Here is a 25,504-nt window from a genome sequence, read left to right on the forward strand (position 1 = left end):
CGAGATCGGGCGCGTTCAGGGTGGTATGGCCGTAGACACCTCAGATATATCTGATCAAGAAAATGATCACATATATTTTTTTAAATTTTTTATTGATGCTGTCACCTAGCTTATTGAACACCTTATACAGTCCAACTGCTCAGATGTATTGGGAAATACAATCATGAAGTATGTTGTTCAACGGCCTAACGGACGGGGGGCCCAGCTGGCATGGAATGCTGCTGGGCAGAGAGAGGGGAGTAACTAGAGCGATGTTGAAGGCATCGTTAGCTCACAGGTTAGTGAGCAGCCAGTCCAGCAGTTGTTTTCTAGCCATGTTGCCCACAGCTTCATCCAGTTGTCGTTCCTTGGCAAACTTCATGACTTCTTGAAGGAGATCTCCTACACTGTAGCCTTTCTCTGCTGCCTTAGCTGAAACTTCAGGAAGCTGTGGAATGAGCAGAGATAGCATGAGTCATGTGATGTTTTTGGAGAAGAGACCCAGATGGATAAAGTGAACTAACCCCTTTACCCACCTTTCCACCCATAATTCTAAGATTAGAATAAAAGCTGCCACAGATCCAGGACTGGCTTTTCTCTCTTTTTTCCTTGACCCGCCTCTAATGGCATACATCAAAATGAAAAAAATACTTTTTCTCTCTGCAGTATTTTGAGGGCCTTCAAATTCAAAACATAAGACAAAATTGGTCCTCAATATTTTACCAAATACTTTGTTTAAAGGATCGATAAAACAAAGCTAATCTTACTCTTCTCTTGGTTGAAATGTGCAGACCCTGAGGTGCCAGGGCCTCACTTAATGGTTCACACTTTTGTGTCTTTATGAAGTGAAAGTAATTCATAAGGCAAATGGTAAAGAGCAGACTTGAAAAAAATTGGACTGCTCTTGAACTCGAAGTACAATGTTGCCTCCATGCCCCTCCCCATTCGAACCCTTTCTTCTTGTGCTTTGTCATTGCTTACCTTATCCAGTTGTCCATCATCATCTCCCATGAAATAGAGCATAGGCACATTAAATTGGGAGGCTGCAATCCACTGCAGGACAGCTTGGAGCTGCTTCTGCAAGCTACTTGTTGAGCACTGATTATTGACGATGACTTCTGGCCCAGGAAATTCTTCAAAGTTCTGTGGCATTGCACCATCATGACTACATCTGGGGCCACCAGCCTGGTAATGAGAGTTGTTTGCCATGGATCCTTGTTCTTCCAACTCAGCAAGGGCTTCCCCGTTGTTGCTATACTTAGCCATGATAAGGCACAGCTTCATCACAGATTCTACCAGTTGATCAATGAATTGCCGGTTCATTTGCTTCATGCCAGTGAAGTCAAGTTCTGGATTTTCCTGGCATTGTTCTTCCCCTCTCTTGGACATGGAAGTTGCTTTGTTTGCCCTGAGCTCAGTAGATTTGTTCTCACTTTCAGATAGGTCATCACAGTTGAAGTTGTTCTCACTGAGCAGTTTCTGAATTAGTGTTAGAACAATGTTTGACACATCCAACTTCTGGCAGTCTGACTGTTGAGCCTCCTTTAGACAGTTAGATGGCCCAGGAGCTACACGTGACTCTAGATGTTTCATTGAAAGAGCCTTGGCACTTTGGCCACTTGAACTTTTTTCGTATTGGGCACTCTGAGTCATATAGCTCGTTGTTGAAGGACAGTCATCTTCAACTGAATCTTTGCCCTTGGCCTGCTGGGTTAGGTGGTACTGAATCAGCTTAAGGGCAGAAACAATCAAGTCCTTTGCCAGTGAATCTGTGGAAGAGCTGATCTTTTCTCTTTTTTCTTCCCTACTGGTGCATGCTTTGCTAATCATCTTGCCTTGGTTTCCTTGTTTTTGGTTCCACATGTTCAGGCTCTCCTTGAGGATGTGTTCACCAACTCTTTCAGCACTGCTCAATGACTTGCATTGATCTGATTTTATTTTGCCTTTGTCCTTCCCCTTCATCTCAGCTTTCATGGTGGAGAACTCAAGACTTTGGTTCTTATTTTGGTTCTTGCTTTTGAGATCATGGGACCCAGCTTTCAAAGATGCATACAATAGACTCTGCGATTTACTGTCCTTCTTCTCTCCAAGCAGAGCACTAACCAGGCGCTTCAGCATGGCCTCCATGATATCTGTAGCATTTTGTCTTCCATGGTTGAACAGATTCCTCTTGACAGCTGAGACAAAGTCAGAATCAGTCATCAGGACTCCAGTGATATTATGCAGGTTCTTCAAGCAGGAGTCAATCAAATCGGACACAATGTCTTTGGTGTGTTTTAACAATACCTTCTTCAGGACAACACAGGCAGGAATTGGCTTCCCAGAGGTATGCACTTTCAAGGTCTTCATAACAGAAAGCATCATGTCAGATGCCACTTGATTTGCATAAACCATGAGCCCTTTACTGATGGAATCTGCAAATTCTTTGCTGTCTTTTTGGCATATCTGTTTGTCTCCCCCCTTGTTCTTGTTGGATAATTCACTATATAGAAACGTTTTCCGACCACCTTCCCTGCACTCTTCTCCTCCAGTGCCCCGCATTTCTGCAGAGGTAATTTCCACAGCATCATGGACCATTTCAGAAGCGATCTTGCTCACAGCACTTCGGGGGCTGTTTTTCCCTTTGTCCCCAGAGGGTGGATAGATTGAATGATGAAAGCATTTGTTTCCATTTTCCAACTTCTCTTTGATTTCTTTATGGGCCATTTGGACTACCAGATTAGATAGTCGGTTGACATAGAAGGAAAGGTCATCCATTGAACATTCTCCCTCAGGAGACATTACTGCCCTCTGAGTGCTAGGAGATTTTGCTGGTGGGGTGGAAGGACTCTGGTTATTGTTGGTATTTTTGGCTGCAGTCATTTCTAGACGTAGGCTTTGAGGTCTGTTGTTCATATAATCGACGTTCACTTGATCGGCATAAACGCTGTAGCAGTTTTCACGGGGGTATCTGTGATGTTCGTTCTCTGTGTCTCCTATTTTATGTTTACAGTTAGAAGCTGAGGGGCTTAGTGCATGTTGGAAACCCAAGGCATACTTCTGGAGATCATTGAGGAGCCAATTTAGAACACTTATAGGATCAGAGGGAGCTTGTTTGAAAAGGCATATAGATCCCTCCGTCTAAAAAAAGAAGAACACCTAAGAATTTGGGAGGGTACTTCCCACCCCTTTATTTTATTTTGAATATAGATCTTTCTAAACTACACATATTAGCAATTTGGCTTTTAGAATTTGCATGGAAACAAAATATACATTTATATCCATTAACACACATCCAAGCACAAGTGCTATCAACAAAAGCTCAGAGTGTATACATTTGTACACTTAACTATATGCAAGTGCTATCAATGTTTGTCAGTTTCACCTGAGCATGTTGTGCTTATTTCAATATGTGTAAAAAATATGTCTACGTGTGTGTATGAATAACAATATAGCAATTTATGTGTGAACATCTAAGAAGATGTGAGAATGTATCAATCTATGTTGCAGTATGTGGAAATGTATCAGTGTGTGTGTGTGTTCATGTGTGCATTTTAGTGCACTATATGATTGACTATATGTAAGCATGTGTAATAATGTGTTGATATCAATGTCTGCTGTTAGGGGCCAACATGTGTGTATTAGTGTGCGTATATTGTAAATGTAAAAATATGTGGGTATTTCAGTGTGTCTGAATATGTAAATGAGCAAGTGTCAATTTGAGTTATCTGCATATATTTTATGATATAAATTCAATGGCATGTATAATGAAGCTATAAATTTGTTTTATGTTAAAGCATAAATTCACATATTAACATATATACTCATGAATATATTAATGTGTACATTAATAAATGCATGTTTTAAAATATGCTTGTGTTAATAGGTGATTGTATAATGACTATATATGTCAATAAATTAGGTATAGTTTATGTTATATTTATATGCTATGCCAATGATTGAGAATGTGTGTCAGTGTTACACACATCCTGAATATTGGAGTATGTGTGTAAATACGTGATTAGGGATGTTATTGTTTTGTGTCAATGTGTGTATCAATGCATACAAATGTGTGTTAGTGAATATGTGTCACTTTAAGTTGGTATGTGTTTTTATCAACATGAGGTATATTTATAGGTGGGGCAAAAGTAGGTTTATAGTTGTTCATATGAAAAATAATACAATAATTAATAAATGATAATTCAAGAATAAACTGTTTTGTGTATTTACTACTGAAAACCTACTATTTCCCCACCCTGTGTAAGAGTTTATGCTTATACCTGAGTCTGTATGGTCACTGTGTTTTGATCAAGGCTGTGTGTGTTAACATTGTGTGCATGGATGTTAATATGGATGTTTATATGTTTGCTGGAACAATGCTTGTATGTGTTTATCGTTATCATATGTGTGTCATTGTTTATACAAATTATTTTTTGTTGATGTATATAAGTGTATACACACACACACATATATACATACATATATATATATTCAGGGATCGAGCCTGCAACCAAGGCATTTGCCCTTCACCAAAATTGAACCCAGGTCCCTTCAGTCTGTGAGCTGGCGTTCTAATGGCTAAACTGAACCAGCTAGGGCAGTGATGGCGAACCTATGACATGCGTGTCAGAGGTGACACGCGAACTCATTTCTTTGGTTGATTTTTCTTTGTTAAATGGCATTTAAATATATAAAATAAATATCAAAAATATAAGTCTTTGTTTTACTATGGTTGCAAATCAAAAAAGTTCTATATGTGACACGGCACCAGAGTTAAGTTAGGGTTTTTCAAAATGCTGACACGCCGAGCTCAAAAGGTTCGCCATCACTGAGCTAGGGCTATAAATGTATATATTGATGTGTGTTGCTTTGTGCCACTTTGTGTAAGTTTATGTGTACATGTATTGTATACATCATCTACTCAATGCTAAGTACCATTGCTCTCTTTGCCCCTTCCATTGCTTCAGCTCCTCTCTTTTCACTGAATTCCTAGAAACGTAAGGTCATGATAAGTTCGACATTTTGAAAATAGGCGTAGGTTACAATCAAGGAGATCTGCATTGTGAGCTGCACTTTTAAAAATAAACATTAGGTATAATTTATCCCTTTCTTAAGACTCCAAAATAGAGCCTCCCCAACTGAACCCAACACCCTTTGAAGAATATTTTGTAAATTTTTTTTTCTTCCTTAAGGACCACTCTTACCACTCCAAATGTGTCAGAAATGTTGTTTCTGGTTATAACATGAGCATAGGGACACAGAACAGGAAATATTTGACTCCTTTGAGCTAAAACCAAATATCTTGTTTCAGTATCAACCACTCTGGGCTTGCAGGACTGTGAAGGTGACTTGTCATGAGCTCTAATGCCCACCCCAAACCAGGAGCCTAACAAACATAATTTAGGGTAGTTACATAAAAAACAAAGAGATTCTGTATGTGACAGTGGTGTGCAAGTCTAAATGCTTCTAACTTTATGATACCTAACAGCCTGGGTAATCTCTTAGACAACAGGGTTGGGTACCAGGCAACTTCAGTTCTTGGTTGTCATGGAGTCTCTCTGCTCCATATATCCTTGGGTATCCTTGGTAACCAGACAACTACAGTTTTGGTTGTCATGGAGTCTCTCTGTTTCATATATGCTTGGGTATCCTTGGTAACCAGACAACTACAGTTTTGGTTGTCATGGAGTCTCTCTGCTCCATATATCCTTGGGTATCCTTGGTAACCAGACAACCACAGTTCTTGGTGGTCGTGGAGTCTCTCTGTTCCATATATCCTTGTTTTGTGTGTGTGTGTTTTTAATGCTGGGCAATGTGGGGCACACAGGGATCTTTCTTATAAACCCATATCTTTGTTAGGATAAGGATAGCAAGGTGATCTTTCTTATAAACCCATATCTTTCTTAGGATAAGGATAGCAATATTCTGTTTGGAGTAGATGCCTGAAATCAGAAAAGGGCATTCTGAGCCTCTGTGATTAGTGCCATTTTTAGATACCTGGGCATTGAACTTACCGTGACTCTGAACTTAGGCCTGTGTTCTCTAGAATGTCATAGTAGTCAAATTTGTGTGCCTGTTTGACAATATTTCTCTTACCAGAGTCTTCAGACTCAGCACTGGGCTCTGGGAATTAGAAAGGGCAGACTCAGAGGCTAAGCATACCTTGGACTGGTCTTTTTTCTCAATATCCTTGATCACAATAATTTCTTTATCTTCCAGATGCTCCAGGGTTAAGTCACCTCCTGAACTGGAACCACCAGCATCCTATAGAATTAAGGGATGAGATCTTATGAATAGTTGCTTTTTGAAACTTAAGAATAGTTGCTTTTTGAAACTTCTCCAGGCTGCCCTCTCTGCCTGTGACCACTTTAAAACATGAATGACATATCTTTTTAACTTTCGAAGGAGAAGTAGACTTGTAGTGCTAACTAGTCTTTGAAGAATGAGATACTTTTCTCTCCACAAATCACTACCCTTCCCCAGAGGAATTCACAAAGCAACCAATCTCAGGAACCATATTTCATTAATTACCGACCTTTTGGACATTTTTTCACTGTTCTGACATGCTATCTTCCATGCTTTAGTTCTTCCATCCCTACCAGTAATGTAAGTGCTTTCTAAAATGAGATTTGGTATCAAGAGTGACAGTAAATTCTCAACCAGAGATCCTGGGCTCACAAGAATGATGGCTTCTCACCTGAATCGCCTCCACCTTTTCACCCACAGCCACAGCCTTTCCCTTTTATTATGTCATCACTGACAATCCTTTCAGCAGTTTCCTACCCATTCCAACTTTGAGGGGAGCAGAGAATACCTACCTTGGAACCTTTATCTTCCACATTCAGGGTGGCCACATCAACAAAACATATCTGCATCAAATTAAGAGGATGCATTTAGAAAAATTCTAGAGAAAAGACTGTAGTTTCTCTTTGAGATGATAAAGCACCTACCGTATAGGGTTCTTGTGAGGATTGATTGAGATAGTGCATGTAAAGAAAGCTTTCAGCAGAGTACTTGTACATAGTAAATATTCAGTAAGTGTTGTTAGGCAGACAGAATCTTATCATTGCTATATTTCCTAGATGAGAAAACTTACCTATCAGAGAGGCCCCAAATACCCACCCACATTTATTAAGAAAAGTAAGAAGAAAGGTGGCTTGCCCAACTGACACAAACTCAAAGGTGGAACTTATATTAGATCTCAATTCTCCTAGCTCCCAGTTTAGAGCACTTTCAACTACACTAGTGTTTCCCAAACGCGATATTTTTACTATTGAGGCTATAGAAAAGTTTAGGTGGTACATGGTTAAACATTTCTGTGTTTAATAAGTATATTTTTTATTGTTTAGTAGGAAAAGTACATACTAGAACATCAAACCTGTGATATTATGGATATCATTGTTTAAGGTGATGGTAATTTTTAAATGTAAGTCAATTTTAAAAACATTGTAAAACACATATTAAATAAATAATAGTATGAGTGGTACTTGAGCATGATAAAGAAAAGTGAAACACTATACAAATAACTCAAAGTTTGGGAAACAGCATGAAGTATTTTGCCCTCCTGAGGGAGTCCCACTTTAGTACAACTCATGTTAGCTAGGTGATATTATGACTTCAGAGGTTAGGTAATAGAGGCTTGTAACTAGACAACCACCACTCCTCCCTCCCCTGAGGCTCCCTCTAGCCCTCCCTCCCTAGCTCCTTTGCCACTCTTCATTTTGCCCTTCCCTTGATTTGTCCCTTCGCAATGTATAAGCATACTGGTCCCCCACAGACTTTATTGAACTTGCTTGCTTGTAAACGACACTGTCACCCTTCATTAATCTATCCTGGGTTCCAGTATATCTGTATCCATATGCCAATACTTCCCACACTTTGGTAGGAGTAATTTTGTATCTTACCACTTTGCGTTCCTGTTCTTTCCGTTCTGTTGGGCTATAGAGATCGACCTTGCACACACACCTGGAGCTGTGTAGCCAGTCAATAGGATCAGACATCTGGAAAGACAAAGAAAAGTAATCTGAAAGGTTTATATATGGTTTTTAGGAACTGGCTCAGTTTAGATAAGAGGACCCTGAAACCCACCTGTGTTTCATATTGGTTTAGGCTAGAAACTGGCGGGGTGAGCAGTAGGGGAAAGGACACTCTGAAATCATCAGGATCATTTTAGCATAATTCATAGTTTCTCTCTCCCCTATACCTAGGTTCTCTCTCTCTCTCTCTCTCTCTCTCTCTCTCCCCCTCCCTCCTCTTTCTCATGCCCAGCTTCTCCCTCTCTTATACCCACCCTTCTTTTGCTGTCTCTCATACCCAGCTTCTCCCTCTCTCTCTCTCATACCCATCTTTTCTCTCTGATACTCAGCTTCTCCCCCTCTCTCTCATACCCAGCTCCTCCCTCTCTCTCATACCCAGCTTCTCCCTCTCTCTCTCTCATACCCATCTTTTCTGATACTCAGCTTCTCCCCCTCTCTCTCTCATACCCAGCTCCTCCCTCTCATACCCAGCTTCTCTCTCTCGCTCTCCCTTTCTCTCTCTCTCCTATACCCAGCTATCATTTCACATAATAACACTACATCCATACCCTTTACCTGCCCCCACCCCTGCATCACATGAAAATCTTTTAGGACTCTCCCAAAGATTTAGAAAAAGGCTTCACACACCCTCAAAAGGGGTAGTTTCTTTTTCCCAGAGCTAGAGATCACTAGCCTAGAAAAAGAGGGAGGCATAGAGGTACCTCATGTACAGATTCTAAAGAACTGTTAAAAAAAGAAATTTATAAACTCATTACCTTGATAATGAAGTTGTTTTCTTCTTTTTGCTGAAAACGTGCCACCGAGAAGGGAGATACGCCCCTTTAGATGGATCTGGGCAGTGCCAAGTTCTTGGGCACCCACAGCTGGCTGCCACCCCCACCAGCAGTTGGACAAGACTGATGGGCCAAGGCTTTTTTCTGCTGCTTATGACCCTGAGGTATGACATCATACTTTGTTAGGTCACAATGCCTGAAACTATAGCAACCGTAGTAAAGGTGTAGCAGGCTGGCAAACTTAATACCCCTTCAAATCAAAACTACTTCAGGCTGTCTGCTGTATGACAACCTTTTTCTATTCTTTCTAGAAGGGTACATATAATTCTTTCACATTTTGTCCAGCTCACAACACCTTGAAAGCTCCTTTCTCTTTCCTCTTCTTGCTAGACTTCCAGAACAACCTAATCCTATCAGTTACCAGTTTGGTCTGTATTTTTCACATACAGAATTATCACCAGCCTGTATGAACAAAACAGTATTCGTTTTCACATCTTAACTTATTTTTCTATGCTAGTGTTTGTTTAAGTCTCATTATGTAGGGAGTGGGTGAAATTCTTTGTGCTGAAAGTTGACATTTTTATAGGCCAAGATTGAGGCCTAGTTGAGAAGAGGTTTCAGAGGAGCTTGACAATATCAAATCATCATGTTGTACATCTTAAATACATATAATGTTTATTAAAACATTAATTTTGGTTGAGGAGGGAGTCTTTGTCAATGGTGATGAGCTAAAATCCACAATATAGGACTTGTTTTTCTTTTATCATCCCTTTTGGCAAGGGGAACTTTTGATATTTAAGTTGGAGCTCCTGTGTCTGGCTCATGTCTATGGAATAATAAGTAAAGAAAGAAAATGTTTATTTATTCTCTATGTACAAGAATATATATTCCTAAGATTAAAAACAAACAAACAAATAAGCAAACAAACAAAAAACACCTCTCTATGTCTCCCAGCCTAGAAGGAAAAAACTGTCATCTGGGCCTGGAAAATGTCATACCAAATCCTCTAAATGACATACCAAATCCTCTAAATGACATAGAACTATTATGGATGATTAGAGCCCTGACCCATGGCACCCCAATACTGTCATCCTGGAGGCTAACCAGGAGCAAATAAGAGCAGCATTTGGGTGGGAAACCAATAATGAAAATGTAAGGAGGCTCAGTCATAGGTTACAGTATATTCACTGCCTCTTCTTTTCTCTTAAGCTGCTGAGGCTCTCAGAGTGTCCTGTACTGATGTTCAAAGTGTCAGAAGAAGGAATATGCTACATTAGTATGTCAATATATGCCAAGTAGTGTACACTTAGGTTAGCTTTTAAGAGCCAAATATAGAGATGTTAAACAGAAGCTTTGTCATTTTCCCCTAACCATTATCATCCATTTTCTAACCTTATTTATTCTCAAACATCTTCTCTTTCATACAAACTTGTGAGTAATCATACAAATTACATTTTAAATATGCTTTCAGCTTGCATTTGGTTTGAAAGAGCTATTAAGGTAATAAAAAATGGAACCTGTGTTTGTAATTATTATGAATAATGGCAAAATGAAATTTAAGTGAACTGAACTATCAGCCTTCATGAAATTACTGTCTGCCTGTTAGTTCCACTAAGTACCTTTCAGCCTCAGATTTAGCCTACCTAATTTAGTTTATGTGATGACACAGACTATTTGGAAAATGGGAAGTGATGTCAATGATTATCAGACATTATTTATTATGGACCAGTACAAATGGGAACCCCACCTCTTTTTCTCCTGAATTGTTTCCAAGCCATTAGAATGCCCAATGTCCTTTAGAGCAGCTCCTCACAACCACAGTAAATTGAAAAATTAGATAGCCATTATTTTTAAATTTTATTAAATTTATTGGGTGATAGTGGTTATTAAATTACATAGGCTTTGAGTGTACAATTCTACAGCACATCATCTATATATTATATTGTACCACTCAAAGTCAAGTCTCCTTCAATCACCATTTATCCCCCCTTTACCCTCTTCTACCCCCATACTCCCTTTCCCTCTTGTAATCACCATACTGTTTTCTGTGTCTATGAGTTTTTGTTTGTCTTTGTTCATTTGTTGCTTTCAGTATTATATCCTACATATGAGTGAAATCATATGGTTTTTGACTTTTTCCATCTGACTTCTTTTGCTTAGCATGACATTCTCAGGATCCAACCATGTTGTCACAAATGACAGTATTTTGTCTTTTCCTATGGCTGATTAGTATTCCATTGTATATATGTACCATATTTTCTTTATTAAATCATCTATTAGATAGCTATTCTGAACATCTCATCAATGGTACTGCATAATTACTTTCATCAAGTATTTATGTTATGTCTGCATACCCATCTGTCCTTTCCTATAAGTGATTGAAACAGTGGAGGGAGAAAATAAAGCACTTTTAAAAAACTATAAACGTTCTAATTATTTTTATTTAAGAGGCAGCTGTTAAAGGAAAGCAAGCTCTTAGATATGTTGGGGTTTCCTTTCAGGCAGGGATTTAATTAGGCAGCTAAGGTCTGTTCTATTGCCTTGTTGTGGAAATTACTTAGAGCTATTTGGTGTATGTGTGTGTGTGTATGGGGGGGGGGGGCTCATCCCTAATTGTAAAATTTCCCTCCTCTGATTTCCTAGAACATTTGCTTATTGTCTGTATAATTCATTTGACATTTACTAGATCTGGCCTTGTAGATTTAATTAACTTTTCCTATTCCTGGATCACCTACACTGAAGCCTCAGGGCAGGTTCTCTGTCTCTTTCTCATTGTATCCACCAAGATACTGGCCATACAGTTGGCGTCAAGAAACAAATGATGGTTTTGAAAGTTCAGGCAGGAGTAATGAAATCCGAAATAATGACAAATATCTTGGTTAGCTATTTGAGTAGGCAGCCTTCCTCATTGAGCAACAATTTTTACACATTAGGCGTGACTCAGGATCACTTGGAGTGCTTAATAAAACATAGTTGGACTTCATCCCAGAGTGTCTAATTCTACAGGTCTGAAAATTTGCCTGGTGTTGTGTTTTACATGCATTCTCTCATTTAATTCTCAGACAGACTTATGATATGGGTACTATTTTAATCCAGATTTTATTAATGGCTCGCTGAAGACCGGAGAGGGCTTTGATTGATGGTGCAGCCAGTTCCGGCACTAGCCACTTCCATCATCCTGGAGGGGGGGGTATTTATGTGTGTGTTCAGAGATTAGCATGAGTTTTCTTTATTCTAGGGTTATAAGATGTAGAAGAGAAATTTCTTGAGGGAAAAAAGTATAAAGGGTACCTAGTATAATCTTTTGGCCCCATCTAGCGGTTTCAAGTCTGACTAAAAAGGGTCAATCCGTTATCTCCCCCTTCTGGCGAGAATGGTACAGTCGGCGCGCCTCCTCTGTGTGCGCATGCTTGCTGGAGGCTGTTAGTGTGAGGCGGTTGGTAGCCGTTGGTCTGAAGCAGTTGGTCTGAGGCCGTTGGTCAGAGGCGGTTGGTCTGAGGCGGTTGGTCAGAGGCGGTTGGTCTGAGGCGGTTGGTCAGAGGCGGTTGGTCCGAGGTGGTAATTCTGAGGCGGTAATTCTCTAAGGCGATAATTCTAAAGCCGTTAGTTCCCTCTCCCTCTGCCCCTCATCTATTTTGGTTTTGTTTCTGACAGGCGGGAAGTTCCTTTCCCATGCGTAGTTTTGGTTCCAATCCCATTTATAGCTTGTTAAAGGTTCTTTTGCCGTACACATATCAATATATTTTATGTCAGCGCTGGAGATATGGCTGAGGAAAATAAGCCGTTAATCGGAATATTTTTTCCTGTCAGACGAACTTGCTTGAACATCTGACAGAAAAGTACTTAAATATAGTATTAATTGGTGATAGTTTTTCTCCTTCCCTCCAGACAGTTTCTTTATTTGTGAATAAATGTTTTAAACAAAGACTACAGAGGAGAGAAAGGGGATCTGGAAGCATGAACGCCTTCAGGTTCCCTTATAGCACTTATAGGCATCCTCCCCCTCTACACACACATTTAAGGGTCCCCCTAGTTTTAGGAACATTAAAATGGGATGAAGACTGGCCTAGTCTTCAGCGTTGTCAGGTAGTTGCCCTGCGCGGGGATGTCAGTCAGGCTTAGTTAGCCCTTCTGTGCCTGTTGCTCTCAAAGTTAGATGGTAAATGGGGGTAATGAGTTCATGTGGCCACTAGGAGGTCGCAGCTGCTTGGAAAACGTTTCCATACAGTACAAGATCACCCCATACAAAAATCCATTTTGCCAAGCATTCCTCAAAAGGGAATTTGGTGATTCTCCCCGCCCCCCATATAATCACCCTCCATCCTAAAAATTGCATTGTTAAGTCTGTTATATTTATTGACTTAATACTTAGTATTATATTTATTTATAATGCAGATAATATACATGTAATATTAATGTAATATTTCCTTAATTGTCCCATCATAAAGGTGTGTTAGGTTCAAAGGAAGAAGTATTTGTCTAAGTCTATAGACCCTAACAAGTGGCGTATGTACCTAATATACTCACTAATCACTATTGGTGATGCTGGGGTGAGATTGACAACAGTGACTGGGTTGGGAATAATGGCGTGCTAAACAACATGTGTCCTCTGAAATCTTTAGCAGTTGTATTTTCACCTTGTTTTGGCACTTATCGCGCTGAATTAATGTTAACTACTACTATTAATAGCTCTCTGCACTTTGGGGACTTACCCATAAAATAGGGGCAATAATTTCTACCCTGCTTCCCATCACAAGGCCACTTGTGAAGCCAGCAGGAGTTAATGTTTGATTCTACAAAGAGTTCTTAACTGGTCTGAACCTAAGTTGTACAGTTGCTCTCCCCTTCCTCCAGCAGGGTTATTTAAATGAAATGCCTCTTTAAAGAGACCCAGTACTTCACTTGTCAAACCAGCCTATTCCAACCAATTGTATGGGAAACCAAGCCCCAATGTAGTCAATTTGACAAGGAGTTCAATCAATTACTCTCCCAGCCCACCCCTCCTTGCTGGGCCGAGCCTACGTCACAACTCTGCACGCAGATTGGTCCTTGTTGGCCAATCACCACTGCAGTTTCTCTAGGACTGTAATTTTAAAAATTCACTGCTAGCAGATGGATTGGAGGGAACTCAGGCCAGGCTGAGACCCACGCCCGGTCGCTACGACTTGGTGCTCCATTCATTTATCGGGGCTGCTCCTGGTCTAGAAGTGTGTCTATGGTCTTTCCTGTTATGCCCCCAATTTCAATGTGAGGTAGGAGCCTTTGGTTTTGTACTGCCTGCACTAATGTCCGGTATTGGCCATGGAGTGCCTCTTGTTACGTGCTGTCTTCTCTTGCCAGTCAACCGTTGCGAAGTGAGCCCCATATGAGGTTGGGCAGGGAGTGTGTATTAGAGGGTGAAATGACAAAGTAAATGAAACTAGGTCCCATTATTTAGATGGAGCGTCCAGTACACATGCCTGAATCAGAGTACATATACAAAATGTCTTTTTACAAGTGAAAGTATGCAGGATCAATTTCAGCCACAAGACAACGCATTTAAGTCAGAGAATGCTATTTGAGGGATGTGTTTTGAACTACAGGTTAATGGAAACGTGTCCTTTCCCCCTTGTTAAACTTCTCACATCTCCATTCTTCTATCTCTGCTTCCAACCCTTCAACTCTGGCTTGCCCATTGCTCTCTGCTATGTGATTAGAGTCCTAGAAGGCCAGATGTCGAAGGTGCCTTAGAACCGTGCTTCTTAAACTTTAAAGTGCATACAAATCACCTGGGGATATTGTTAACTTGCCTGTGCCTATTTGGTAAGGCCTACCTTGGGGCCTAAGATTTTAAATAGCTAAAAGCTCCCACGTGTTGCAAATGATGCTGGTCCATTTACCACTGTTTGAATAACATGGAGGCTTTGGTCCCATTGCCTCATTTTATTAGCTGGAGAAATGAAGTCTACAGAGGGAAAAGGGACTTGCCTAGTGTCACCTAGCCAGCTACCTGCAGTGTTAGAACTAGATCCTAAGATACTTTCCCACCCAGTGCTGCTTTCATTGACAGATACCATACCCCTTACTCTCCCCAATGTCTTGCTGTCTGTAACCTGCCTTTATATATAAAACAAAGTTGCTACTGTTTCCTGTAGACCAGTGGTTCTCAACCTTCCTAATGCCGCAACCCTTTAATACAGTTCCTCATGTTGTGGTAACCCCCAACCATAAAATTATTTTCGTTGCTACTTCATAACTGTAATTTTGCTACTGTTATGAATCAATTAATTATATATGTGTTTTCTGATGGTCTTAGGCGACTCCTGTGAAAGGGTTGTTCAACCCCCAAAGGGGTCTCGACCCACAGGTTGAGAACCACTGCTGTAGACTGTCTTGATCTACAGTTCTGGAGTTTGAACAATTGGGCTTTTAAAAGAGCCAATTTGCCCTTGTGTGGGTTTCAGCACTGCTCTGGGATTCTCAATGAGGTCTTCAACATGTAGGGGACATGGAGAGTCTGGACACTGGAAAGGATTCTAAGTTTCTTGTCCAAGTAAGGCTCAGCATTTTGTAGGTGGTAGGAGTCTGGAGTGTTTTTGCAGAGTGTCCTTTTATGAAAGCATGTTTTTAGTGGTGTCATTCCCCTCTCCCAGTAGCAGGAAAACTAGCTACTTAAGTCAGTGTGTGTGTCTCCCAAAGCAAGTGATTATTGTTCAGGATAGTGAAGGTGGTGCATGACCATCATATGAATAACCTTGTTTTCTCTGAGGTTTAATTAAATCTATGACACTCTCAGCTGAAAAATTTTTAGCCTTTTTTTTTACTTCAATCTGATATTTTTTCTTTTCCTTTGAAAGGTGAATGTTTCAGAACATGAGTTTTTAGTCATCCATAAAAAAATTGTATGAGGTGTGAATAATAATAGTGGGGTAAGTGGTTTTCACAGAGTGCAGTTAGGGGTAGGTGCACCCAATTTAGCTTTATTGTTGCTTGGCCGAGTTTTGAGGATGAGATGGAAAATAGTTTTCAATTTGGAGGAAGAGGAGAGTAATACCCACCATTTATTCTGAGTGCCTGCCATGCTTAGGCTTTCATGTAAAAATTTACATTTGGCCTTAACCAGTTTGGTTCAGTGGATAGAGCATCGGCCTTCGGACTGAAGGGTCCCAAGTTCGATTCTGGTCAAGGGCATGTACCTTGGTTGCGGGCACATCCCCAGTAGGGAGTGTGCAGGAGGCAGCTGATTGATGAGTCTCTCTCATCGATGTTTCTAACTCTCTATCTCTCTCCCTTTCTCTGTGTAAAAAAATCAATAAAATATATTTTTTAAAAAATTTACATTTGGCCCTGACTGGTTTGGCTCAGAGGATGGAGCGTCGGCCTGCAGACTCAAGGGTCCCGGGTTCGATTCTGGTCAAGGGCATGTACCTTGGTTGCGGGCACATCCCCAGTAGGGAGTGTGCAGGAGGCAGCTGATTGATGTTTCTCTCTCATCGGTGTTTCTGACTCTCTATCCCTCTCCCTTCCTCTCTGTAAAAAATCAGTAAAATATATTTTTTAAAATATTTACATTGGCACCACAGAATACCTCTGCAAGTGTATCTTTTTGCAAAAGAGGAAGTTGAGACTCAAAGATGCTAATTTGGCTGGTTAAGAAGTCCAATTGCTTCTTTTAAAAAAATCCTTTGCTAATTCTACCTCCTCTCTCTACTATACTAGGGCCTTTCATTTTGGACCATGGACTGTTCTGAAATGTCTTTTTTTTTTCTGTGACCAGAGAGATTTTATGTTTTTTTAGAAAGAGCCCTGGAAAGAGCTGGGTGATGTATACTGTTTAATAGTTTGTCCTGTATAGTAAGTCATGTAACTCATTTGGAACTATAAAATGGAAACAGTTTTGTTGTGAGAATCAACTGATGTAGTAACTGTGAAGGCATATACTTTTACTGACTTTTCCTCATCAACAAAATGTGTAATACTTCTCCATCCAAAGCAAAACCCAAATCCTTTCTCCTTTCTTAAATCTTCCCCTCAAGCTGCAGGCTACTGTTATCAGCCTACCCCCAGCCTAGCTTTCAACCCCTTTATAACTCCTCCCCAGCACATTCTTTTTACTTTGAACTCAGACAACCTGGATATACCTGGAACCTTCTGTTCTCTGCATGTTCAAGTCTCTGCCTGGGCTCAGGCTTTCTTTGGAAAACTGGAAAGCCCTCCAGTTTACTTGGGAATGTCCAGATCATATATAACCTCTTCTATATTTCCATTATGTTTCTCTAGTACTTTGTATCTACCTTTAAAAATAATTTGTCACTTTTTTGCATAAGAAAGATGTACTTTTTAAAGGAATGAAGATGTTGGCAAAACATCGACTCTCCCAGGTCCTGGTTAAAGAGGGACTTCTAAATTCTGAAGCTATATTGAAAATTATTCCCTTCTCAATGGCAGTATATACAGCAGCAAACCTTCCAAACCTGTTGTCACAGCCCTTTATAATCCTGAATCTACTTTACAGGTGGGCAAACTTAGACTTAGAAACAGAAGGTGACCCTGAGCAAGGGGACACTGGAGCTGGCTCAAGGTAAGGGCAAACAGGAGGTGTCTCCACTCAGCCAAAGGCAGGGCCTCTGCCTATATGGAAGGGAAAGGGAAAAGCAAGGGTGACCAAAACTCCCTTTTTCTTTCAGCCTAGGGAAGCAGTGTCAGGAAAGAAAGACAGGTTCCTACTCTTAATGGCAAAGGCCAGGGCAGGCCAGAGTTCCTCCTGAGGCCTCTTCAGTGATGCCCTCTGTGTTTGGGTATTGTGGGTTCACTGCTTCCATAACTCTCTTGTTACCTGCATCTGAGCCTAGACCTCAAGTCTTTAATTATTTAAAAAAGGCAGGGTGGGGAGATGGTTTAAGACAGTGGTTCTCAACCTTGGCTGCACATTAGAATCACCTGGGAATCTTTTTAAAATCTTGATTTCTGGGCCTCATTCCAGAAATCAGGATTTTAAAAAGATTCCCAGGTGATTCTAATGTGCAGCCAAGGTTGAGAACCACTGTCTTAAGAGAATATGAGACACAGAACAATCTTTCCACAGCCTCCCTTTAAGTAGGCTGGGTCTTTTAAAGATCCCCTTCACCCTGTCTCCTAGGGATATTTAAAGGCAGCTTTTATGAGATTCTATACTGTCTTTTGTGTTTCTTGTTTTGAAAATTATATATTCTTTTACATATTCTTTAAAAAAATAGTTCTTTGGTTCCTAAACTCTGAGGAATGATATGATTTTGAACTAAGTAAATCTGGGCTTCCCTTGCCAGGAAGCCCTTAGCAACCCCAAGGCCCTCTGCTGGTTCCCTTCCACAGTCCATCTTCAGCCAGCCCCAGCTGCCTTGCCAGCCTGAGCTTTATGCCACAAGCATAGAACAACCCACTCGATGAAGACAATCCTTAAAGTGACCTGAGCCCCAGACACTGGCCTTGGGTACAGTCCACCTCCATCTCCAGCTGCTGTTTCAAGAAGGGCTGCTTAAGCGCTTCTGATCTTTTCCTCTCCTTTCTTCTCACTCTTCTTAATCTTTCTGTGGGTGGTCAGTGAGAGCAGATCAGCAAGGCTTGTTGGCATCCTTGGGCCTCTTTAGCTGTACCTTGAGCCTCTTCATGGCAATTTGAAAGTCATTCATGGCCCGAATAGCTGTCTGGGCACTGGTTGGATTGTCAAAGCTAACAAACCCAAAACACTTGCTCTGGTTGGGGCTTGATCCACAAAGACTTTGACAGAGACTACAACTCCAAAGGACAGGGAAGTCTATATGAGTTCTGCATCACCAAACTCCTGAGGCAGGTGATAGATGAAGAGGTTATAGTCTTCGGGCCTTCTCTTTGCTGCTGGGGCAGGGCTGAAGGCTGCTGGGGAAAAGCTATGTTCACTGGGGCATAGGCTGATGGGTAGGCTGCTGCTGCATAGTGGTGCATCCTAGCTTAGGCCTGTGCAGGGGGTCAACCACACCAGGGCTCTGTACTAGGTAAGGGGCGAGCTGGTTATTTTAGAGAGTGTGAGGGCTGGCTGCCCATTGGTCTGAGGAGTCAGGGGGCCGAATCCTCTGACTGATGGGTGCCGGGAGACCTGAAAGTGTGCCCTGGCAGCTGCAGGGAGAGGAGTTGGCTGCAGGTGGTGGAGGAGGTGGCAGAGTCAGGCCACATCTCCCTCCCAGCCTCTTTCTGCCACGGCCCCATTTGTCACATTTTTATGTTACTGTTAGAGCTATGCATGTGAATACTTCTAGGATAAGATCCGTGATTTGTGTTTGTATCTCTATTGCCTGAAATATCTGGTACATAGTGGGATGTTTGTTGTAGTCCCTTTAGGGTCTCTCTTAGGGAAGCCTGTTGTTTGTCAAATGCAGTTGAACTTGGAGATTGAATGTGAGTGAGGTTGAAAGGTCAGTTGTATCTGAGTGGGAAGGGTTTCTTGTGTATCCAAAAAATAATTCCTCCTAATAATGTATTTGCTTGTAAGACACATAAGTGTATCCTAACTATTGAGACTCAGAAACTACAAGAACCTTAAGAAATATAGAATGGCCTGGGGGAAGAAAGGGGATGGTAGCAGGCTGGAAGAGGTTCTATGGGAAAAGGAGGGCCTATGTAATACTTTCAACAATAAAGATTTTTAAAAAAGAAATTAGAATGGGGTTCTCTACCGAGATGAGGTGAAGGTAGGATTCTTCTAAGGGTTGTAATAACTGTTAAATTGTTATGTCAAATGATTTTCCAATACGTTACTTTCTTCTGCTATTATCTCATTTTTTAATTTTTAAATGTTCCTATCAGGTGTCTAGAACTGTATTACAGTTTCTTCTGCTTGATTGCAACCTTTGAGTACTCTCTGGCCTATTGTGCATATGTGTGTGTGCAGTGCATTCTTGTGTCTTCTTTGTAACATATTATAATTTCCATGGCCAGGATCCCATGCCTTTTAAAGAACATTATTCTTACCAGCTAGCCTCCATACTATATGACCTGTCACATTTTTTATTGTCTTCAGTGTAAATCACATAAGTTGTTCCCAATGTTCCTAGACTTAAACTTGGGGCGAGGCCATAATTTCAGTGCCCATAGATGACGGCAGGCATTACGCTGGGCTTTTTACATAGAGTATCTAATTTAATTTGAACAGTGTCCTGCAGAGGTAGGTATACTTATCCCCATTTTATAGATGGATATCTGGATCCCAGGGAGTTTCAGTCACTTACCCAAGGTTAACTGTGGTAGAAACAAGATCTGCCTAACTCAAAGTCTGTTTCCTCCTGGGGATGCTATAGAGAGACTGGGTTTTCTCAAAAGTCTCCGGATAATTCTGTGATGTTTCTGGTGAATAGTATTTTAAAGAGACCCTTTATGATTGCAGCTCTGCCTTGGATAGACACTGCTGAATCTGTAAGAGATGCCACCACCACCGGGAAGCGACAAAAATGAGACTAAGAAATCTCAGTCCAACAAGATTGTGCCCAGTGATCATGGCCAATCTGAAAAGGTTAGAGCAAGCTGTTTCTCCTAATAGTGTCTCAAGTAGCCCCTTCCTGTGTTGGCTTGGTCCCTATGCTCACCCCTAAGTCTTTCAGATTATGCGTGGTTTTATTTGAGAAGGAGGGCAAGGAGTAAGAGCCCCTGTAGTTGCAGAAGATCAGCAAATTAGAATTTGGGGAGAAAATATGAAATGAAGGCCACCCTCCTCAATCTTCCAAAGCAAACAACATTCACCTCTCATTAATGATCATATCCATACTCCTACTTTGCCTAAGTTTCTCAAAGCACCTTTCCAGGAGGTTGCTTGGTAAATCCTGGGGAGACTATGAAGATTAGGTCAACAAATGTATTATCATGATTTTTATAGCTATTTAATTAGAAGAATGGGTTCATTTTGATTCTGCTGTTTTGACCTTGGGGGTAGTTTGACATAGTCATTCCGGTCCTGAGCTGTTCTGTGTTCATTTATCATCATACATATTTTAATAAGAATTTTACTAACACTAATGAATTGTCATTAAGAGAGTATTTCCTAGAACAAATATCATTAGGCCAATTTCTTTTCCTTGATTACTTTCCTTTCAGTACAGATATACATTTTCTAGTCATTTTCATTTTAATAAAATGATTTTCATGTAGGGGACAAATATTTTTTCCTGTATAAATTGGCAAGAGATATTTGCTACATTTATCAGATTTTTGTCTATATCGGGTTTTCTTGTTTAGATTTTGCCATTGTAAGTTTTCTTTTGTGGTAGTTATTTTTCCAAATGCAACTTTCTTGGGCACATTTTTTAAATCTAAATTTTTATTGAGTTTAGTTTTACCTGTGAATTTTATTTGGGGCTGATTATTTCTACCAGTCATATTAAGTAGGAATTAGAAAACAGATTAACAGTTGATTTCTTAGCTAATGTGAGAAAGTAATATTTTTTTGCTAATTATTTCCACTAGGATTATTTATTGTGAGCTAGATTAAAAAACTAATGGTTTACTTATTTCTTAGCTTAATCAATTAGAAAACAGAAGTAATTCTTCTCAGCTCTTTCAGGATTACTCTACTGTATTAGATTGGTCTTTTTTGGTTAATCCTCATCTGAGGATATTTTTCCATTGATGTTTAGAGAGAGTGGAAAGGAGGGAAAGAGGGAGAAGAGAGAGAGAGAGAGAGAGAGAGAGAGAGAGAGAGAGAGACATCGACGTGAGAGAGAGACACATTGATTGGTTGCCTTTTGCATGCATCCCAACCTGGGCCAGGGATTGAACCTGCAACCCAGGTACATGTCCTTGACCAGGAATTGAACCTGGGACCCTTTGGTTCATGGACTAACACTCTAACCACTGACCAACACTGGCCAGGGCTGAAGTTAGTCTCTTGTAGACAGCATATGTAAGGGTCTTGTTTTGTTATCCATTCATCCACCTAACTCTGAGTTACACTGATGGTCATCTTGTCTCATTGCAGCCTTGTCCCTATCATCAATGATTACCTCTTTTAGTGATTCTCTAAGCAACAGTGAGTGTCAAAATGTCCTTTTGTTGTAGTTTATTGGAATTTATATTATAAACTGCAGTTGCTTGGAGATTCTGGAGTTTCCTTCTGAGCCCCAGAGACGACCCTGAAAAAGACTGCTCACAGTTGGGTATACTCATTTACCTCTTTTACTTTTTTAGAGAGGTGAGGATTACCAAGCAGTGATATCTCCATCTTCATCTCCAGAACTGCTCAAAAAGAGATCAGCTTTGGACGATCTCACCAATGTGAGTATGCTAATCCAATCCTCTGCTGTGATGTTGCATAAGGTTTAGACAACCTTTTCCTTGAAGGACCTTTCCAGTTTACCAGACTATGACCCTTTCTGGAATGTAGAGATTTGATTTTATTTGGAGTCAATGACCCAATTTCAGAAACTGGAGGGGCTCCTCTGCTGGCACATGCATCTGAATTAATTGGTTGAGTTCTCTTGATAGAATGATTATTATATATGAAATTGTAGATAAATATGAGAACTATGGGATCGTACATTTATATAAAGTTCAGAAGTTGGTCAACAGGTTGCCTATGCCTTGGAGGTAAGTACTTTGGTGCATTCATTGTAGTCTAGGGCAATGTTTATCATCTCAAGCACTATGGGCAATTGGGGCAGGACATTTTTGTTGTTGTTGTGTAGGAATGACCTCAGGCAACATCCCTGGACCCCAGGATTTAAGTTCCAGTAGCATCCCAGTCATAGTGATAATAAAAAATGCTCCCTGTGGGCACCACAGCTCCATGATCTGGTCTTCAACTATGGAGCTCTTGGAACTCAATTTTGACTAGAATTCTTAAGTTCACTTCCAAGTTACTCCCTTCTGGTATTATGTAAGTACCAGCAAAACTCAGAATTAATGGAATGTTACTAATTGAATATAGAATTGGGCTAAAAGTAATCTTTGGTCTTAGATTATAGTAACTGATGCCTACTGAGTGCTTACCATCTGCCAGACACTATTCTAAGCACTTTTTCCATATCAACTTGATCCTCATATAAGCCTTTGAGGTAGATGCTATCATTATCTCCACTTTACAAATGAGGACTTGTCCAATGTTTATTTTGAAGTCTGTTTCAGCTATGATACAGAGAACCTGATGAACTGTTCTTGCCATCTATAATAAAGTGCCCTTCTGTGGCTACCTGAATACTTGTCTCTACTAGATAATATTTACCCTCTTGGCTAGGATTGGGTAAACACTGATAAAGTTCTCCCCTTTGGATCTCTGCTCTTTAGATGCTATGTGACCACCTTTGTGCTAATACAGTCTCTTCCCCATAGAGATTACAACATATATGATTAAGGTTATAGCTTTCTGCCTAATTTCAGATTTACTATAGAAAGGTTGAAAGAGACCCCTTCCATACAGACCTGTGGGGTTAGGTTTATTTCCTGACTTATTTAACCACTAGTGGCCCAGTGCATGAAATTCGCGCACATTAAAAGGGGATTAATTAGAGGAAATATTTTAACATTGCTATTTGCCCTTTCTCTATAATAGAAGTGTCAGAGATGAAAGAAAATTAGTAAAATGTATATGAAAATCTTCCTCCTGTCAGAATCTGGGGCACACCACAGGACCCAGAGTCAAGTCCCCGCCCATCCATGTGTGCCTCAAAATCGCGTGAGACCCAGACCCGGCTGTGCCCCCCTCATTGGGCTAGATCCAAACCTGGCCAGTCCCACCCTTGTCAAGCCCCACTTGGGTGGGGAGTGTAGCCTCAGGGCCCCTGGCCTGGCACTGGGGTGGAGGGCGCGGCCTGAGGTCCCCCAGCCCAGGCTGGGGGCATGCCTTGAGGTCTCCTGTCAATCCCCGCTGGGTGGGGGATGCAGTCTGAGATCCCCTGTCAAGCCCCGCTGGGCGGGGTGCATGGCCTGAGGTCCCCTGTCAAGCCCTGCCAGGTGGGGGGCATGACCTGAGGTCCCCCGGCCTGGCGCCAGGGCAGGGGGCATGGCCTGAGGTTCCCCGTCAAGCCCTGCTGGGTGGGGGTGTGGCCTGAGGTCCCCCATCAAGCCCTGCTGGGTGGGGGGCACAGCCTGAGGTCCCCAGCCTGGCACTGGGGTGGGGAGCATGGCCTGAGGTACTCCGTCAAGCTCTGTCAGGTGGGGGTGTGTGGCCTAAGGTCCCCCGTCAAGCCCTGCCAGGTGGGGGGTACAGCCTGAGGTCCCCCAGCCTGGCACCAGAGCGGGGGGCGTGGCCTGAGGTCCCCTGTCAAGCCCTACTGGGAGGGGGATGTGGCCTGAGGCCCCCCGGCCTGGCTCCAGGGTGGGGGGGCATGGCCTGAGGTCCCCCAGCTTGGCACTGGGGTGAGGGGCACGGCCTGAGGTCCTCCATCAAGCTCCGCTGGGCAGGGGGGTGTGGCCTGAGGTCCCCTGTCAAGCCCTGCTGGGTGGGGGGCATGGCCTGAGGTCCCCTGTCAAGCCCTGCTGGGTGGGGGGTGTGGCCTGAGGTCCCCTGTCAAGCCCCACAGGGGAAGGAGGGGAGTGCAGCCACAGGTCCCTGCTGATTGCTCGTTAAGGCTCATTATGGGAACTCGGCCTTTGCTGTAGGTGCAGCCATCTTGTGTACAGAAACCCCGCCTCCGCTGTGGGCGCCGCCATCTTTGTGGCAGAGTGACAGCCAATTTGCATATTCCCTCTTTCGTATATAGGATGGATCTAGAAACTTGGCTGAACTAAGCCACACACATGAGGAGCAGGTGCAGCTCATCTTGGTGAAGCTTCCCTTGGCCTACAGAATCTGTTATGGGAGTGTGGTGACAGTGTATGAAAAGCAAGGTCTCAGCATGTGAGAAACTTGTTTGCCATGTCTCAGTCCTTTCTCATTAAGTTTATACAGGTATAGCTATCTATACTAATAAAAGAGAAACATGCAAATTAACCATCACTTCGCCACTTTGCTACACCCACAAGTCACGCCCACCAGTCAATCAGCAAGTATGCAAATTAACCCAACTAAGATGGCAGTGGCCACGGAGCTGGAGTGAGCAGGAGACTTGGGTTGCCCCTTGGCTATGGAGGAAGCCAAGCTTCCTGCCTGCCCTGGCCGGCCCTGGGCTCTGCTCAAAGCTACAAAGTTTCAATTATAGAAGATAAATAAATCCCAGATACTTGGGTGGCGGGCCGTGCCCAGCCTGCAAACAGCAATCAGCCCCTCACCCAGGCTGGCCAGGCACCCCAGCGGGGACCCCCACCCTGAAGAAGGTGTGGCCAGCCTGCAAACAGCCTGCAGCCCCCACCAAGGCTGGCCAGGCACCCCAGTGGGACCCCCCATGCTGAAGGGAGTGTGGCCAGCCTGAACACGGCCCTCAGCCCCTCACCCAGGCTGGCCAGGCATCCCAGTGGGGACCCCCACCCTGAAGGGGGTGTGGCTAGCCTGCAAACAGCCATCAGCCCCTCACCAAGGCTGGCCAGGCACCCAAGTGGGACCCCAGGCCTGAAGCCTGGGCCAGAGGTGTCAGGCCTGGGCAGGGGGCTGAGCTGGCAATCGGAGGAGTCTGGGGGGTCCCCTGCCCAGGCCTGACACCTCTGGTGGAGGCGTCAAACCTGGGCAAGGGGCTGATTCGGCGATCGGAGGGTGATGGGGGTCGATGCCTCTGGCTGAGGTGTCAGGCCTGGGCGAGGGCAGAGCCGGTGATGGTGGGGGGAGATGGGGGTCCCCTGCCCAGGCCTGACGCCTCTGGCCGAGGCATCAGGCCTGGGGGAGGGGCC

The 25,504-nt window shown here is 42.3% G+C and overlaps 2 protein-coding genes across 2 annotated transcripts in view; one reads left to right on the forward strand and one right to left on the reverse strand.

Annotated features, from left to right (window-relative positions):
• Window positions 1–271: 271 nt before the first annotated feature.
• AKAP4 (A kinase (PRKA) anchor protein 4) lies at window positions 272–7,958 on the reverse strand. The gene is made up of 5 exons (XM_005864541.1): window positions 7,863–7,958; window positions 6,777–6,827; window positions 6,121–6,222; window positions 961–3,099; window positions 272–427 (listed from the first exon to the last, which is right to left on the reverse strand). Exons 1-5 carry the CDS (start codon window positions 7,956–7,958, stop codon window positions 272–274), a joined length of 2,544 nt encoding a protein of 847 aa, XP_005864603.1.
• A 6,874-nt stretch (window positions 7,959–14,832) lies between these two features.
• CCNB3 (cyclin B3) overlaps window positions 14,833–25,504 on the forward strand; it is an 80,340-nt gene continuing 69,668 nt past the window's right edge. The window contains exons 1-4 of the mRNA XM_014538266.1: window positions 14,833–14,842; window positions 17,262–17,327; window positions 20,142–20,267; window positions 21,935–22,021. Of these exons, the coding sequence (XP_014393752.1) occupies window positions 20,178–20,267; window positions 21,935–22,021 (177 nt within the window). The 5' untranslated portion in view covers window positions 14,833–14,842; window positions 17,262–17,327; window positions 20,142–20,177. The remainder of the gene's footprint in view (window positions 14,843–17,261; window positions 17,328–20,141; window positions 20,268–21,934; window positions 22,022–25,504) is intronic.

This window comes from Myotis brandtii, unplaced genomic scaffold (assembly GCF_000412655.1).
Source record: "Myotis brandtii unplaced genomic scaffold, ASM41265v1 scaffold1875, whole genome shotgun sequence".
In the NCBI taxonomy this organism is placed as follows: domain Eukaryota; kingdom Metazoa; phylum Chordata; class Mammalia; order Chiroptera; family Vespertilionidae; genus Myotis; species Myotis brandtii.

Excerpts from the sequence above, each read along its gene's own strand:
- AKAP4 (XM_005864541.1), bottom strand. The coding sequence starts at position 7,958 with ATGTCTGATCCTATTGACTGGCTACACAGCTCCAGGTGTGTGTGCAAG. Across the intron at positions 6,828-7,862 it reads AAGAACAGGAACGCAAAGTG|ATATGTTTTGTTGATGTGGC; the intron begins GTAAGATACAAA and ends AATTTGATGCAG. Across the intron at positions 6,223-6,776 it reads TGGAAGATAAAGGTTCCAAG|GATGCTGGTGGTTCCAGTTC; the intron begins GTAGGTATTCTC and ends TTAATTCTATAG.